Source organism: Herpailurus yagouaroundi, unplaced genomic scaffold, assembly GCF_014898765.1.
Source record: "Herpailurus yagouaroundi ecotype Mexico unplaced genomic scaffold, PumYag 67793, whole genome shotgun sequence".
In the NCBI taxonomy this organism is placed as follows: Eukaryota; Metazoa; Chordata; class Mammalia; order Carnivora; family Felidae; genus Herpailurus; species Herpailurus yagouaroundi.
The window spans coordinates 9,469,380-9,482,019 of NW_024420586.1; the positions used below are offsets into that span (position 1 = coordinate 9,469,380).

The 12,640-nt window shown below is 45.9% G+C and overlaps 1 protein-coding gene across 1 annotated transcript in view; it reads right to left on the reverse strand.

Moving 5' to 3' along the window:
* Nucleotides 1-12,640, reverse strand: part of DMD (dystrophin) — a 2,039,083-nt gene that overhangs the window by 84,083 nt on the left and 1,942,360 nt on the right. Inside the window, exons 67-71 of the mRNA XM_040468816.1 lie at nucleotides 11,899-12,080; nucleotides 10,923-11,157; nucleotides 8,303-8,377; nucleotides 7,849-8,132; nucleotides 687-749 (exon numbers count right to left, since the gene is read on the reverse strand). Coding sequence (XP_040324750.1) covers nucleotides 687-749; nucleotides 7,849-8,132; nucleotides 8,303-8,377; nucleotides 10,923-11,157; nucleotides 11,899-12,080 — 839 coding nt within the window. The remainder of the gene's footprint in view (nucleotides 1-686; nucleotides 750-7,848; nucleotides 8,133-8,302; nucleotides 8,378-10,922; nucleotides 11,158-11,898; nucleotides 12,081-12,640) is intronic.

The following is a 12,640-nucleotide window of genomic DNA, read 5'->3' on the forward strand; positions in this document are numbered from 1 at the left end:
AAAAAAAAAAAAAAAAAACACGGGAGAAAAAAACACAAACTGCGCAATACCCATAGAATGGGATACTGTTTAGTAAATAAAAGGGAACGATATGGATACACACAATAAAAATAAATTTGAATTATGCTGAGTAAAAGCCAGGCAAAAATTAGTACCTCCTATAAAATCCCATTTGCCTAGAACTACAGACTATGCGAGGGGGTCTATAGTGACAGCGAGTGGGGAAGTTATCATCGCAAGGTGGGGGTGGGTACCGGGGACCTGTAGGCATTCCCAAGGGGCCTAAAAACACTTCTGGGGATCATAGATATGCTCATTTTGATTGTTGTGCTGGAGTCATCATGTGTGCCCGTGTCAAAAATTATCAAATTGCGCACTTTAAAACTCTGAAGTATAAAAATTAATTCATTACTAAAGAGAGAAGATAGGAGAAATGAAAAAACTTGAGGATAAGTAACTCTTGATAGAATGTTTAACTATGCTACAGAGGGAAAAAAGGCTCAAAGAAGTTAAGGAAACAGCTCAAGGCTATCTATTAACCGAATACTTCAATACGTGTACATAAAGCAGTCTTAAAAAAGGAAAAACACAAGTGATTTCCTATGGGAACAGCTGATGTCTGAAATCTTTTCAATCTTTAACCTGTTGGAGAGTTCTAGAGGCTCTGAGACCTAAGCAAGGCCTACCCGAGACAATGCCCAGCTGCTTAAATCTCCAACAAAATTCTGCACTGACCTACGGACAGCCATCTGAAAGGACAAAGTGAATTGTCAAAAACCATTGTGATAAACACACGCTCCTATCTTTGCTTTTTTTAAAAAACATTTTTTTCAATGTTTATTTTTTGAGAGAGACAGAGGGCAAGATGGGGGGAGGGGCAGAGAGAAAGGGAGACACAGAAGCTGAAGCAGGCTTCAGGCTCTGAGCTGCGAGCAAAGAGCCCGATGCGGGGCTCGAACCCACGAACCGGGACTCAAACCCATGAACCGGGAGATCGTGACCTGAGCCAAAGTCAGATGCTTCACCGACTGACCACCCAGGTGCCCTAACACTCCTGTCTTTTCCGATCACCTCCCTTCCCCCTTCTTTGTGGTACTGCATGCAACGGCACGTATGACCTACAAAGGCTGACAGGCTCGGGTCAACATATACTGAAGTAGCAAACAGGAAAAGAACCACAAGAGCCTACGAGCATCTCAACCCTCATGAGCACACAGGTCCTGTTAGATGCTTTGGTTAACCTGTCACTCCCATAGAAGAGTTGGCTGCTGCTACGGGAACGTATTATTTATCAGATCCCTGTTTGCATCGCTACGGAGGAAAAAAGCACGGCCGATTCTGTGCGCTGGCACTTTAGGCAATGCCATGGCAAAGGGAGCATCCGAAGGCAGCTCAGTCAGGAGCAATCTCATCTCTGGTACATTCAACATCCGATGGGATGTCCGCGGGCAAAGTCAAAAACGGAGAGGGGAGACACGGGAACGCCTCTTGACAGAAGAAACCCAGCTACTGCATACGCAAAGAAAGGTAGAATGGAAAACTGCTCTTCCGCAACCACCAATACAATCACTGAATTAGAAAAGGGTCATCGCTGGAGGCTATAATTATAGGGTGAAAGGTTGTTAAGGAATAGGATATTCACAGTCCCCAAATATCGCACCAATGACTTCCTGATTCCAAAGGGCAAAGGACACTTTTACGTGGAAATATGTGGCAGACGCGTCCTTCATGTACTTAGCATTATCAGTTAAAAAAAACAAGGTATTTGGGGCGCCTGGGTGGCGCAGTCGGTTAAGCGTCCGACTTCAGCCAGGTCACGATCTCGTGGTCCATGAGTTCGAGCCCCGCGTCGGGCTCTGGGCTGATGGCTCGGAGCCTGGAGCCTGTTTCCGATTCTGTGTCTCCCTCTCTCTCTCTGCCCCTCCCCCGTTCATGCTCTGTCTCTCTCTGTCCCAAAAATAAATAAAAAACGTTGAAAAAAAAAATTAAAAAAAAAAAAAACAAAAACACAAGGTATTCATTTGTCCCTCCAGACGTGATGTAGCGAGCAGACAACATCACCTCTGTTGTGTTCCTGCCCCCCCCCCAAAAAAAAAGTTCACCTGAATCTCATCAGGAAGAAATAACTAGAAAAATCCCCAATGCACGACAGTCTTTAAGAGAACTGGCCTGAACTCCCAAAATGTCAGTGTCATGAATGCGGAAAAAAAATGCGAGGAGACTGTTCCAATTAAGTGAAAGCACAGAGACACAACAAGCAAATCCAAGACAAACCGTTGACTAGATCCTAGGAGCAAATAGCCACCCATGAGGAACGCTCCAGGGCCATGGGGAAATTTCGGTGCGGACTGCATGCTACGTGATGTTACTGAAAGGATGTTACATTTCCACCATGAGAGCTTTGCAGTTACGGACGAGAAAGTCCTTTAAAAACAAACAAACAAACAAACAAACAAACCCATGTGCTGAAGTGCTTACGGGCTTATGTTTTCTGGTGTGATGCCCGTGGGCTTTTAAAGCATAAAGGGGAAAACTGTGCTTGTGTGTGTATGTTCAAATACAGGCGCAGGAACGGAGTGAGCAGAAGTGGACTGTTCACGGGACAAAGTGCTAACCCACGGGCCGTACACAGGAGATGTATGGGTGCTCACTGCACTATCCTTTCTCCTCTTCTTCATGCTGGAAGTTCTTCCAAAGCACAACACTGGCTGGAGACCAACGTTCCTTCCAAATCACCCCTTCATGGGGGAGGGCTTTAATAAATGTTACAGGGGAGGGGAAATGGCATTAATGGCATCGGCTACAGTGTTCCGAAAACATCCCCTCACTCTCTGCTTGAGATGTGCTTTTCCCAGATACTTGTGAATTTTCGGCCTAAAAAGGACTTGAAGAATCCCTACATGTACGGAAACTTTTCATGTTTGAAATAAGGATGGAGAGGTCAAGAGTTGTGTTTGTGAGACGAGAAGTAAAAGGTTTCCCATCACTGCTGTCTTGGGTAGAAACTAGGTATTTTATTTAAAGTTCTGAAGATAATGAGCAGGTTGGAGGCCAGCAGTCACAGCTCTAAATATTAATCAGGACTCTGAATTACCCATTAAAGATAAAATCAGCCCAAACAATAACACACAGTGATTATCCACTCTTCATTTACATGTTCAAGGACAAGTGTCCTGACCTCAGGCTCTCCACTCCACCTGACTAATAAACCAATTAACACCATGGCTCCAGGGAACATAAGCCCAATTCTTAAATCTATGCAAATCCGTAAGTATACTCAACACGAATTTATGCTGGTTCTTACCGAACAGAAAGGTTTCCTATATACACGGTAAAACGCATCTATCTGTGTAGATATCAACAAAACATACTTTCTCAAGTACGTATCAGGGCAGGTTTTGCTCAAGTACAAAATATAACATTAGCTCTTCTATTGCTGCCTCCTACAATCATTTGAAATCCAGCTGAGGGAAAGGCAAAACCATAGGAACGGAAAACAGAGTCATGGTTTCCTGAGACCGGGAGCACACAGGATGGCAACCTAGCAAGAGAGAACGTCAGGGCCGATGGAAATGTTCTGGGTCCCGACTGCAGTGACAGTAACACAACGCATTTGTCTAAATTCACAGAACTGACCACCAGAATACATTTAACCCCATGTTTTTTTTTTTTTAATGTACCTTTAAAAAAAGAAAAAAATTTTTGAAATATTTGATCAGATGTCAAGAAAAAGAAAACCCAACCCAAAACAAAAAACCTCTAGTTGTTAGAGAATCAAGGTACACTAAAGGCCCTGGATGAACAGATAAGGATATCCCAGGAGGAAATTTTACCGGTCCCTTCATCTTAAATAATCTTTGCAAAAGCTATTTTCCATTAATGCGGCACCTGTGTGGCTCACTCAGTTAAGCATCTGACTTCAGCTCAGGTCATGATCTCGTGGTTGGCGAGTCGGAGCCCCGCATCAGGCTCTCTGCTGTCAGAGCTGAGCCCGCTTTGGATCCTCTGTCTGCCCCCCCTCTCTCTGCCCTCCCCGGCCACTCATTCACATTCATTCTCTAAACAAACAAACAAACAAACAAATAAATAAAAAATTTTCCATTAAAATTCAATTTATGAGCCAGTGACAAACTGGCTTTACTGAACTCATGTTTCCTCGTTTCCGTGAGTTTCTTGGGTAAGTTTCCATGTGAATTAGAATTAATGGTGAACTTGGGGTGGGAGGGAGGGAGGAAGGGAGGGAGGGAAAAATTTGGTCACAACAACGAACTACTACTTTAGAAGGCAGAGCAAAGAAAGCACACCGCTTATTTTCCTTAGCAGTTTAAGTGAATGAAACAGGTTTTTTTTTTTATATTAAATATAATTTATTGTCAAATTGGTCTCCATACAACACCCAGTGCTCATCCCAACAGGTGCCTTCCTCCATGCCCATCAGCCACCTTCCCCTCTCCCCCCCCCCCCCTCCACCCTCAGGGTATTCTCAGTCTTTAGGATTCTCTTAAGGTTTGCCTCCTTCCCTCTCTCTAACTTTTTCCCCCCCTTCCCCTCCCCCCATGGTGTTCTGTTAAGTGTCTCAGGATCACATATGAGTGAAAACATACGGTGTCTTTCTTTCTCTGCCTGACTTATTTCACTTAGCATAATACCCCCTCCAGTTCCATCCATGTTGCTGCAAACGGCCAGATTTCATTCTTTCTCATTGCCAAGTAGTATTCCATTGTGTATATAAACCACAAGATCTTTATCCATTCGTCAGTTGGTGGACATTTAGGCTCTTCCCATGATTTGGCTCTTGTTGAAAGTGCTGCTATAAACATTGGGGTACAAGTGCCCCTATGCATCATCAGCACTCCTGTATCCCTTGGGTAGCCATCAACAAAACTAAAAGGCAACCGACAGAATGGGAAAAGATATTTGCAAATGACATATCAGATAAAGGGCTAGTACCCAAAATCTATAAAGAACTCACCAAACTCCACACCCGAAAAACAAATAATCCAGTGTCTAACTGGGCAGAAGACATGAATAGACACTTTTCTAAAGCAGACATCCAGACGGCCAACAGGCACATGAAAAGATGCTCAACGTCGCTCCCCATCAGGGAAAAACAAATCAAAACCACACCGAGATACCACCTCACGCCGGTCAGAGCGGCCAAAATGAACAAATCAGGAGACTATAGATGCCGGCGAGGATGTGGAGAAACGGGAACCCTCCTGCACTGTTGGTGGGAATGAAGCAGGTTCCGACGACAACACAAACCTATTTCCAAAATACTGAAGAAAATAACCATCACCTGACATTGAGAAGTTAACGACACAAACCACAACAAATTAAATGGAAAACTATGAAGCTAAACCCACCGTAGCTTATAATTTTAAAAACCAGCGACTGAGAAGCAATCGATGGCCACCTCACGCTACTGATACTACCTCGGTTTATGAATACCAAATTGGAGTAACTTACTAATATTGTAGTTATGAGTCAATATCCATTATGAGTTCAAGGAAGCAGGAGTTCAACATTGACCACCCAAAGAGGTATAAAAAGAATGTCTTTGGAACTAAAGGGCCCAGATTTTGGTTACTGAACAAGAAGCCAAACCTAAGCAAAGGAGAATTTTCTGGAGCTATTTTCAGGATGGACGGTGTAAAATGCGATCGAGTGGCATGAGGAATGCTGTCACACTGGTTCCCAAGTGTCCTGGCATGGTATTTTAACACTCCTGGAGAAAACAGTATGGCAAGGGTCTCTAAAATAAAGTCTACAGATGGCCGGCCATAGATAAAAGGAATTGTTAATCTTGGCACATCAGTCTCATGTTGCAAGACGCTTTAGATCACTGTAAGCTAACACTTAGTAAAGTACCTACTATGTGCCTGCGGGGACTCTAAGTGCTCTGCCTCTAATGGTCACTTGGCCCTCACAACTGCCCAAAACCCAGGGGCCAGAAAGGTTCAAAAACGTGTCCAGGGCAGGAAATAGCCGAGCTGGGATTTGAACCCAGGCAGTTGGCTTCAGGGCCCAGGCACGTAACCACTCGGCCACTCACTACTCCAGTTATTCTAGAATGATGGTTTACATAGGAGAGAGAGAGAGAGACAGGCTTTCAATAGTTGAGGTTGTAATTTATTCTTGTTTCTGTATCATTTTCTATTATAGCAACTGTACATAGAGGATATTCATTTTTGTCACCTGAATATAAAATTTCAGAAGACAGATGAAAAAGCAACTTAGTCGTTTTGAATGCATAAATACAACAGGATATAAAATAAACAGATTTTGGTGCCCAAGCTCCTGGAGGGGAAGCACACTGAATATCAAGTGGGTATACTTGATTCCATCTAAACAATAAAGTCCTTAAAATGTTTACAGAAGAGAACACGACAAACTATCATGGGGGAAGGGGGTACTTCTCAGGGCACTGCCACAATCCAATTTACAGGGGCACGCCTCTTTTCTGGAGTCACTTAACGGTATAAAGCTTTCCCACCTAAGAGTCACTATCGGCAGGTTTTATTTGCAGGAAGACTAGTCACCTGCAATTGGGAACTCATCTTTTATTTATCTATTTTGAGAGAAAGAGAGAGCGAGAGCGCGCACGTGGGAGGGAGGGAGGGAGGGAGGGAAAGGCAGAGAGAGAGGGAGACAGAGAATCCCAAGCAGGACAGCCAGACACGGGGGGGGGGGGGGCTTGATCCCATGAACTGCGAGATCGTAACCCAAGCTCAAAACAAGACTCAGACGCTTAACAGACTGAGCCACGCAGGTGCCCCAGGAATAGAAGGTCTTAAATAAAGATCATGGGGCATGTGGGCGAGCGTGCGCACGGGTGTGGGGGTCGCGGTAAGGGTGTTCATTTATCGGTGTCATCCTATTACAACCCTAACTTCGTACAAAAGATCACGTTTCCTAGCTCTCTGTTCAGTCTAGTATGTGAACTGGTCCAAACCACCTATTTCCACTCAGATGGTCTAGCAGAAGGAAATACTGGCTGGGAACACAGGGAACTTGGGCCTTCTGTCTAGATCTGACGTGCTAGAATCGCAGCAGGTGGAACGTAGTTCTGCCTCTCCGGGCTGCAGTTTTTATTTTATTTTATTTTCTCATCCGAAAAAGGAGACATGTGGGCACTCTCCAGTCTGGGCTGCCTGTGCGACTCAATTCCGGGACGGGCCTGGCCTCACTCAGGTCAGAAGGATCAACATAGTCTGACAGTGGAGTTGCGTCCGTGGAATATGCAAAGAGGAACGACATGATGATGCATTAACTGCAACAAACTAGTTTTACAACTTCACTTCTACTATCCCCACAGGGTCTGTTTCCCAGTATATGTGTGCATTGCAATAGGCTTCTAAGGTAGGAACATTACCCTGGTTGCCTTGTTTACTCTCAAGGAAGGTACCGCTGTCAAACCCATAAATGTAGGGTAGATTTTCCTTTTTTTAAATCCACAGGTATACCTTCATTTCCTGGCTTACTAGACAATTCCTTGAAAGACCTATACTGATTTGTAAGTGGGCAAAACATCGTACCTGCACTTGATGGTGGGTTCCTTCTCTATCTGTTTTGGAGCAACGTGGGGGTTTCTTCCCCGAGTTGTTTTTTTTTTTTTTTTTTTTTTTTTTTTCGGAAATTCATATTGTTGGGGAACCATCACCACCATCCGTGTCCCGAACGGAGGGATCTGGATCCGAGCTAAGGAAACCTTGAAAAGATCCCCCACTGAGCGCTGCCCAGGAAAATACACCGCTCTCTTTCGGCCCCTTCTAGGCTCTTGTCTACAACCAGAAGCTACACCTCTCTCACTGTCCCAACTCAAAAGAAGTTCTCTTCTGAAGTCACCTTCTCTTTCTGCGATACAAGGAATGCATTCGTAGAAGTTAAGTACTTTACTGCTATGTCCTTAGGTGGGTAGAAAACAGGCCTTGGAGCACAGCCTTGCTCTAAGAACCAGCCTGGCACAGTCCCAAGGTCCCCACGCTTCAAACAAAGGGCAAAGGGCATCTTCACTCGTGGTCTCCTTCGCCGCGGCAGACCGCGCATTTTCATGCACGGTGCACAGTGAAAGGCAAGGTGACTGCCAGAGCACCTGGCTGAGGACAAGCCTGCCAGGTCCCAGACGTCAACTGCGAAGTACACAGAAGGGATCGGTTCAACCCGATTGCCAATTACTACCCAGGTGAGAGGCTTCCCAAACCGAAGGAACAGTACTCGGCACACACACAGTGAGCACGACGTCCTACTAGAAACCCCCAACTGCCAATACTCAACCTCTCAGAATGGGCATTCCCCTTACCCCCAAGCCCCCCGTGCTCCCGTGGGGTTATCTCATATTCCAGCAGGGAGCCAAAGAAAACGCCTGTTATTTCACCTTCGGAGGGTGGAGAGGAGAATCAAAAAGGGCACATTTGGGACTGAGGTGGTGAGTGGGGGTTTGGGGACAATGGACTAGGAATTAAAGCCTTCCACCAGCTCAGGGCCTTGAGGGGCAGCGGCAATTTACTCGTCCATCTAAACAACAATAAAAACCCGACCCCCAAAGCCTGCCCATTCCATTCTCCTCAAAGGATTGGTGAGGATTCAGGACGGAATCCACGGGAACAACGGTCAAGTGTGACGGTCGGCAGCAACAGTAACAACATTACCCGTAAGCACAGGAGGCACAAATCGGAGGGAGAGGCTGCTTCAGGGTGGTGAGAGCAAACTCTGGGTGGTTACGGAAGCAGAGGAGGAAAGGTGTGAGAAGTAGACACATTAGGATTTACTCAGTGGACCACAGAAAGAAACGGATTTCTACCCGTGGTGTCTGTCGTACAGCTAATACGTTTCTTTAAAACCAGTATGAGAGGGGCGCCTGGGGGGCTCAGTCGGTTGAGCTTCCGACTTCGGCTCAGGTCACGATCTCACAGTTCGTGAGTTCGAGCCCCACGTCGGGCTCTGGGCTGACGGCTCAGAGCCTGGAGCCTGCTTCCGATTCTGTGTCTCCCTCTCTCTCTGCCCCTCCCCCACTCATGCTCTGCCTCTCTCTGTCTCAAAAATAAATAAACGTTAAAAAAAAAATTTTTTTTTTAAACCAGTATGAGAGCAGTAACAGCAATGACAAGGTCAGGGTACAGAGCACGGTAAGACTGGGAGGGAAGGTCACCAGACAAAAGATGTTTCTGTCTCTTAAAAAAACAAACAAACAAACAAACTTAGTGCTTTATGCATTTTTTCTAATTATAAACGTTCCACGAAGAAAATTCAGAAAATACCATGGAGTAGAGAGAAGAAAATAAAATCCACCCGTTACCACTGTTAGTATCTTGAAGGACCTCCCCGCCCCCCCCTCCCCCCCTCCCCCAGGCTCACCAAAGACCCTCCCAAACGCTTGGAGAGCAGCTAGTCAGGACACATTCAGTGAGTATGCGCCGACAGACTGAGTCTGAGATTGCGACAATGAGAGGACAGTGTTGCTATCGCCGGGACAGAGGCATGTGTTAGGGAAGAAAGGGGACATCCAGCAGAAGGAGGCAGCATGTGAAAGCACAGGGACAGGGCTCCTGATAAGGGCACAGCATGTGGAAGGTGGAGCTTCTGTTCAGTGACAGAGTCAGAGACTAGATCTTACTCATTCTTACCGCACACATGATAATTACACGACACGACACGGCAGAAGCACTATCACTACAGCGGCAATCACGTTACGATACGTTAACGTATCAAATCAACGTGTCGTACGCCTTAAATTTACACCGTGTAACATGTCAAGTATATTTCGATTCAAAACAGAGCCAGGCCCTGCAGTGAGGGTGGTGGGGGTTGCAGCCACAGGCAGTATTGTGAGGCCCTGGGGCAAGGATTCCAGTGGCCCTGATGCATGTCGGCTACTGGCCGACGTACATCCTGACCCTTACTCTCGACCCAAGCCACAATACACACAGAAGCGTGCGTGGCCGTATATATCAATGTGCGTGGGTGTGTGTGTGCGTGTGTTTCACAACTACAATTTGAAGAGTAACTGGGGACGCCCAGGTGGCTCAGTCGCTTAAGCATCTGGTTTTGGCTCAGGTCACGACTCTTGGTCTTGGCTCTGTTCACGATCTCCCAGTTCGTGGGATCGAACCTCGAGTCCGGCTCTGCGCTGACAATGCAGAGCCGGTTTGGGATTCGTTCTCTCTCCTTCTCTGACCCCCTCTCACACGCATGTTCGCACGTCTTCTCTCTCTCTCTCTCTCTCTCTCAAAATGATCAACGTTTTCTTTTAAATAAAGAGTAAGTGAAACTTGATTAAAGAGAAACCTGCTTAAGAAAAACAACTCAATCCATTCCAAGTCTTGTAAGTGGATTTTTAAAAAAATGAATCTAGGTTATCTGCGGCCACTGATATTCGCTTTTACTTGTGTCTACATTCTAGAGGCTAAAAAAAAAAAAAAAAAACTAGAGGTAGTGATGGTCTATTTACATTTTGGGAAGTCTGAGTATGAGGTGGAAAAAATGCATTTATTTCCCCACATCTATGTTACATTTTTAGCTGCTGTGCCATCGCTTCATCAATGTGCCTGGTTAACTTTTAAACAATGTTCCAACCGCTTTAAACATCTAAATATTCACAATGTCCCCCCTAGGAGGCCTTCTGTGGTTTTATCCTAGTCTGTGGTCAAAGACCAGAGGCCTAACCCGGTTATCTGGTTATCTCTACAGCTAGTTCTCTTGTTCATGGGATTAGAATGGATTGAGAAATCCCATCAAAGAAAAACACAACCACTGTGAATAACGTGATACTGCAAAGATCTCACTCCTTCAGTGCGGCTGGTGTTTCACCAAGAGGAGCGACCTTTGATGGACAGGCATCTGGTAACATGTATGCAAAGCCACAGAGGTCTAGCTTTGAGTCTGGTAATCCCATCCCGGAGAATTTATCTGAAGGGAAAAACTTCCATCAAGGGAAACAGCGGAATGCATAAAGAGGTTCACCGCAGCATCACCGACCGTGGCGAAAATGCAAACCACCTCAGTATCAGGGGAGTTCTTGGCCACTTGGGAGGAAGAAAGGGTTTGGGGGGGCACTGACTGGGATGTGGAAGAGAAACGGGGCAGGGTAAGAAGGCGAACGGACAAGCCACGCGTTGCGCCGGGGACGGGACACCAGCAGGGCATAAATCTCTGACCCTGTTACGGAGAGGGTCACCATTCAGGCCTTGGAATAGCAGAGGAACGTCCGAGCTACAAAAGGAAAACTTACAAAAAGAGAGTCATTTCAACCCCTGACCAACAGCCAATGAAAAGGAGGCTATGAGGACAGAACCCAAGTGGGTTCAAAAAGCATCAAGGAAAAAATAACAACAACAACAAAAAATTTTTAAATAAAGGTAAAAAAACTAAGGGACTGAAGACTCACCTACAAAAGTTATTTTCCTTCTTTAATTTTTAAACTGAGTTATTTTGAGGGAGAGAAAGAGAGAGAATGAATGTGAGCGGGGGAGGGGCCGAGAGTGAGAGCGAGCAAATCCCAAGCAGGCTCAGCACTGTCGGCGCAGGGCGCGATGCGGGTTGGAACTCGCACACCGTGAGATCATGACCTGAGCCGACATCCAAAGAGTCAGACGTTCAACCGCCCGAGCCACGGGGGCGCCCCTATTTTCTTGTTTACCAAGGATTTCTGTGGCTGGAGATGTAAACAAGACTCTCTCCCCTCCCGGCACCTTAGTAACCAGGGGGGGCCCTGCCGGAGAGAGATTTTTTTTCTCCGCCCCCCCGTACCCTCCTCTCTCTCAAAACCCAGAGTCCAGAAGCCACTGCCCACAGAGGTCTCAAGCACCAATCCCCTACCCACCTGCCTGCACAGGAGCTAAGGCACCACACTCGAGTTGCCCGCTTTTGTTTTCAATTTCTGAAACACCAAAAAGGAACCTGCGACTTAAGAAGGTAACTCACAAACTGGAAGCAGCTTCTGACACTCGGCTCGATGTTACTGCCCCCGAAGGATGCGACTTCACCCAACTGCCTCGGGATCTGGATAGAGTCGTGCAGGAGGAGGCCCAGCCTGCGCTGGTCACAAAATCCTGTGGAGCTTGCCACTTGCTTGAAAAGGTCTACAAATGGAAGACGAGAAGTTCAACAACCAAGAAGCGGCATCGAGCGGATGCTAGCAAAACCTCCCAACCCTGATCCCGGGACTCGTTATGAACAGGAGCCCGTAATTCCACGGAGAGCAGTTCCTTCTAATTCATGTGAGTCCGGACATTTACTATTTTTATGGATCAAGTTAATCATCACCGTGTATATACAAAATGTGACAGCTTTCAAATAAGCTACGGCCCTGCGAGAAATGCAAGTTTACATACAGTTTTGACAACTGAATTTTTCCTAAGCCCAAACATAGTCCTCTGGGAGATATTTTACATGTAAGATATAACCACTGTCAGAAAATAAATATCTTAGCAGAAAGAACCACGTAACTGGTCCAAAGCACCATCCCCTTTGGACACCAGAGATTCAAAAATGTACCCAAATTGGAACTTCTTTATGAAGTCCTAAGATCATGGAGTTTCTTGTCTGTGCTCCCAAAGGAGGCTGTACGTATTGGTAAATTAGCGCCCGTCACTCAATACGGTCAATGTTTTAATGGACATCTATCTTTCTGGCTGAAGAA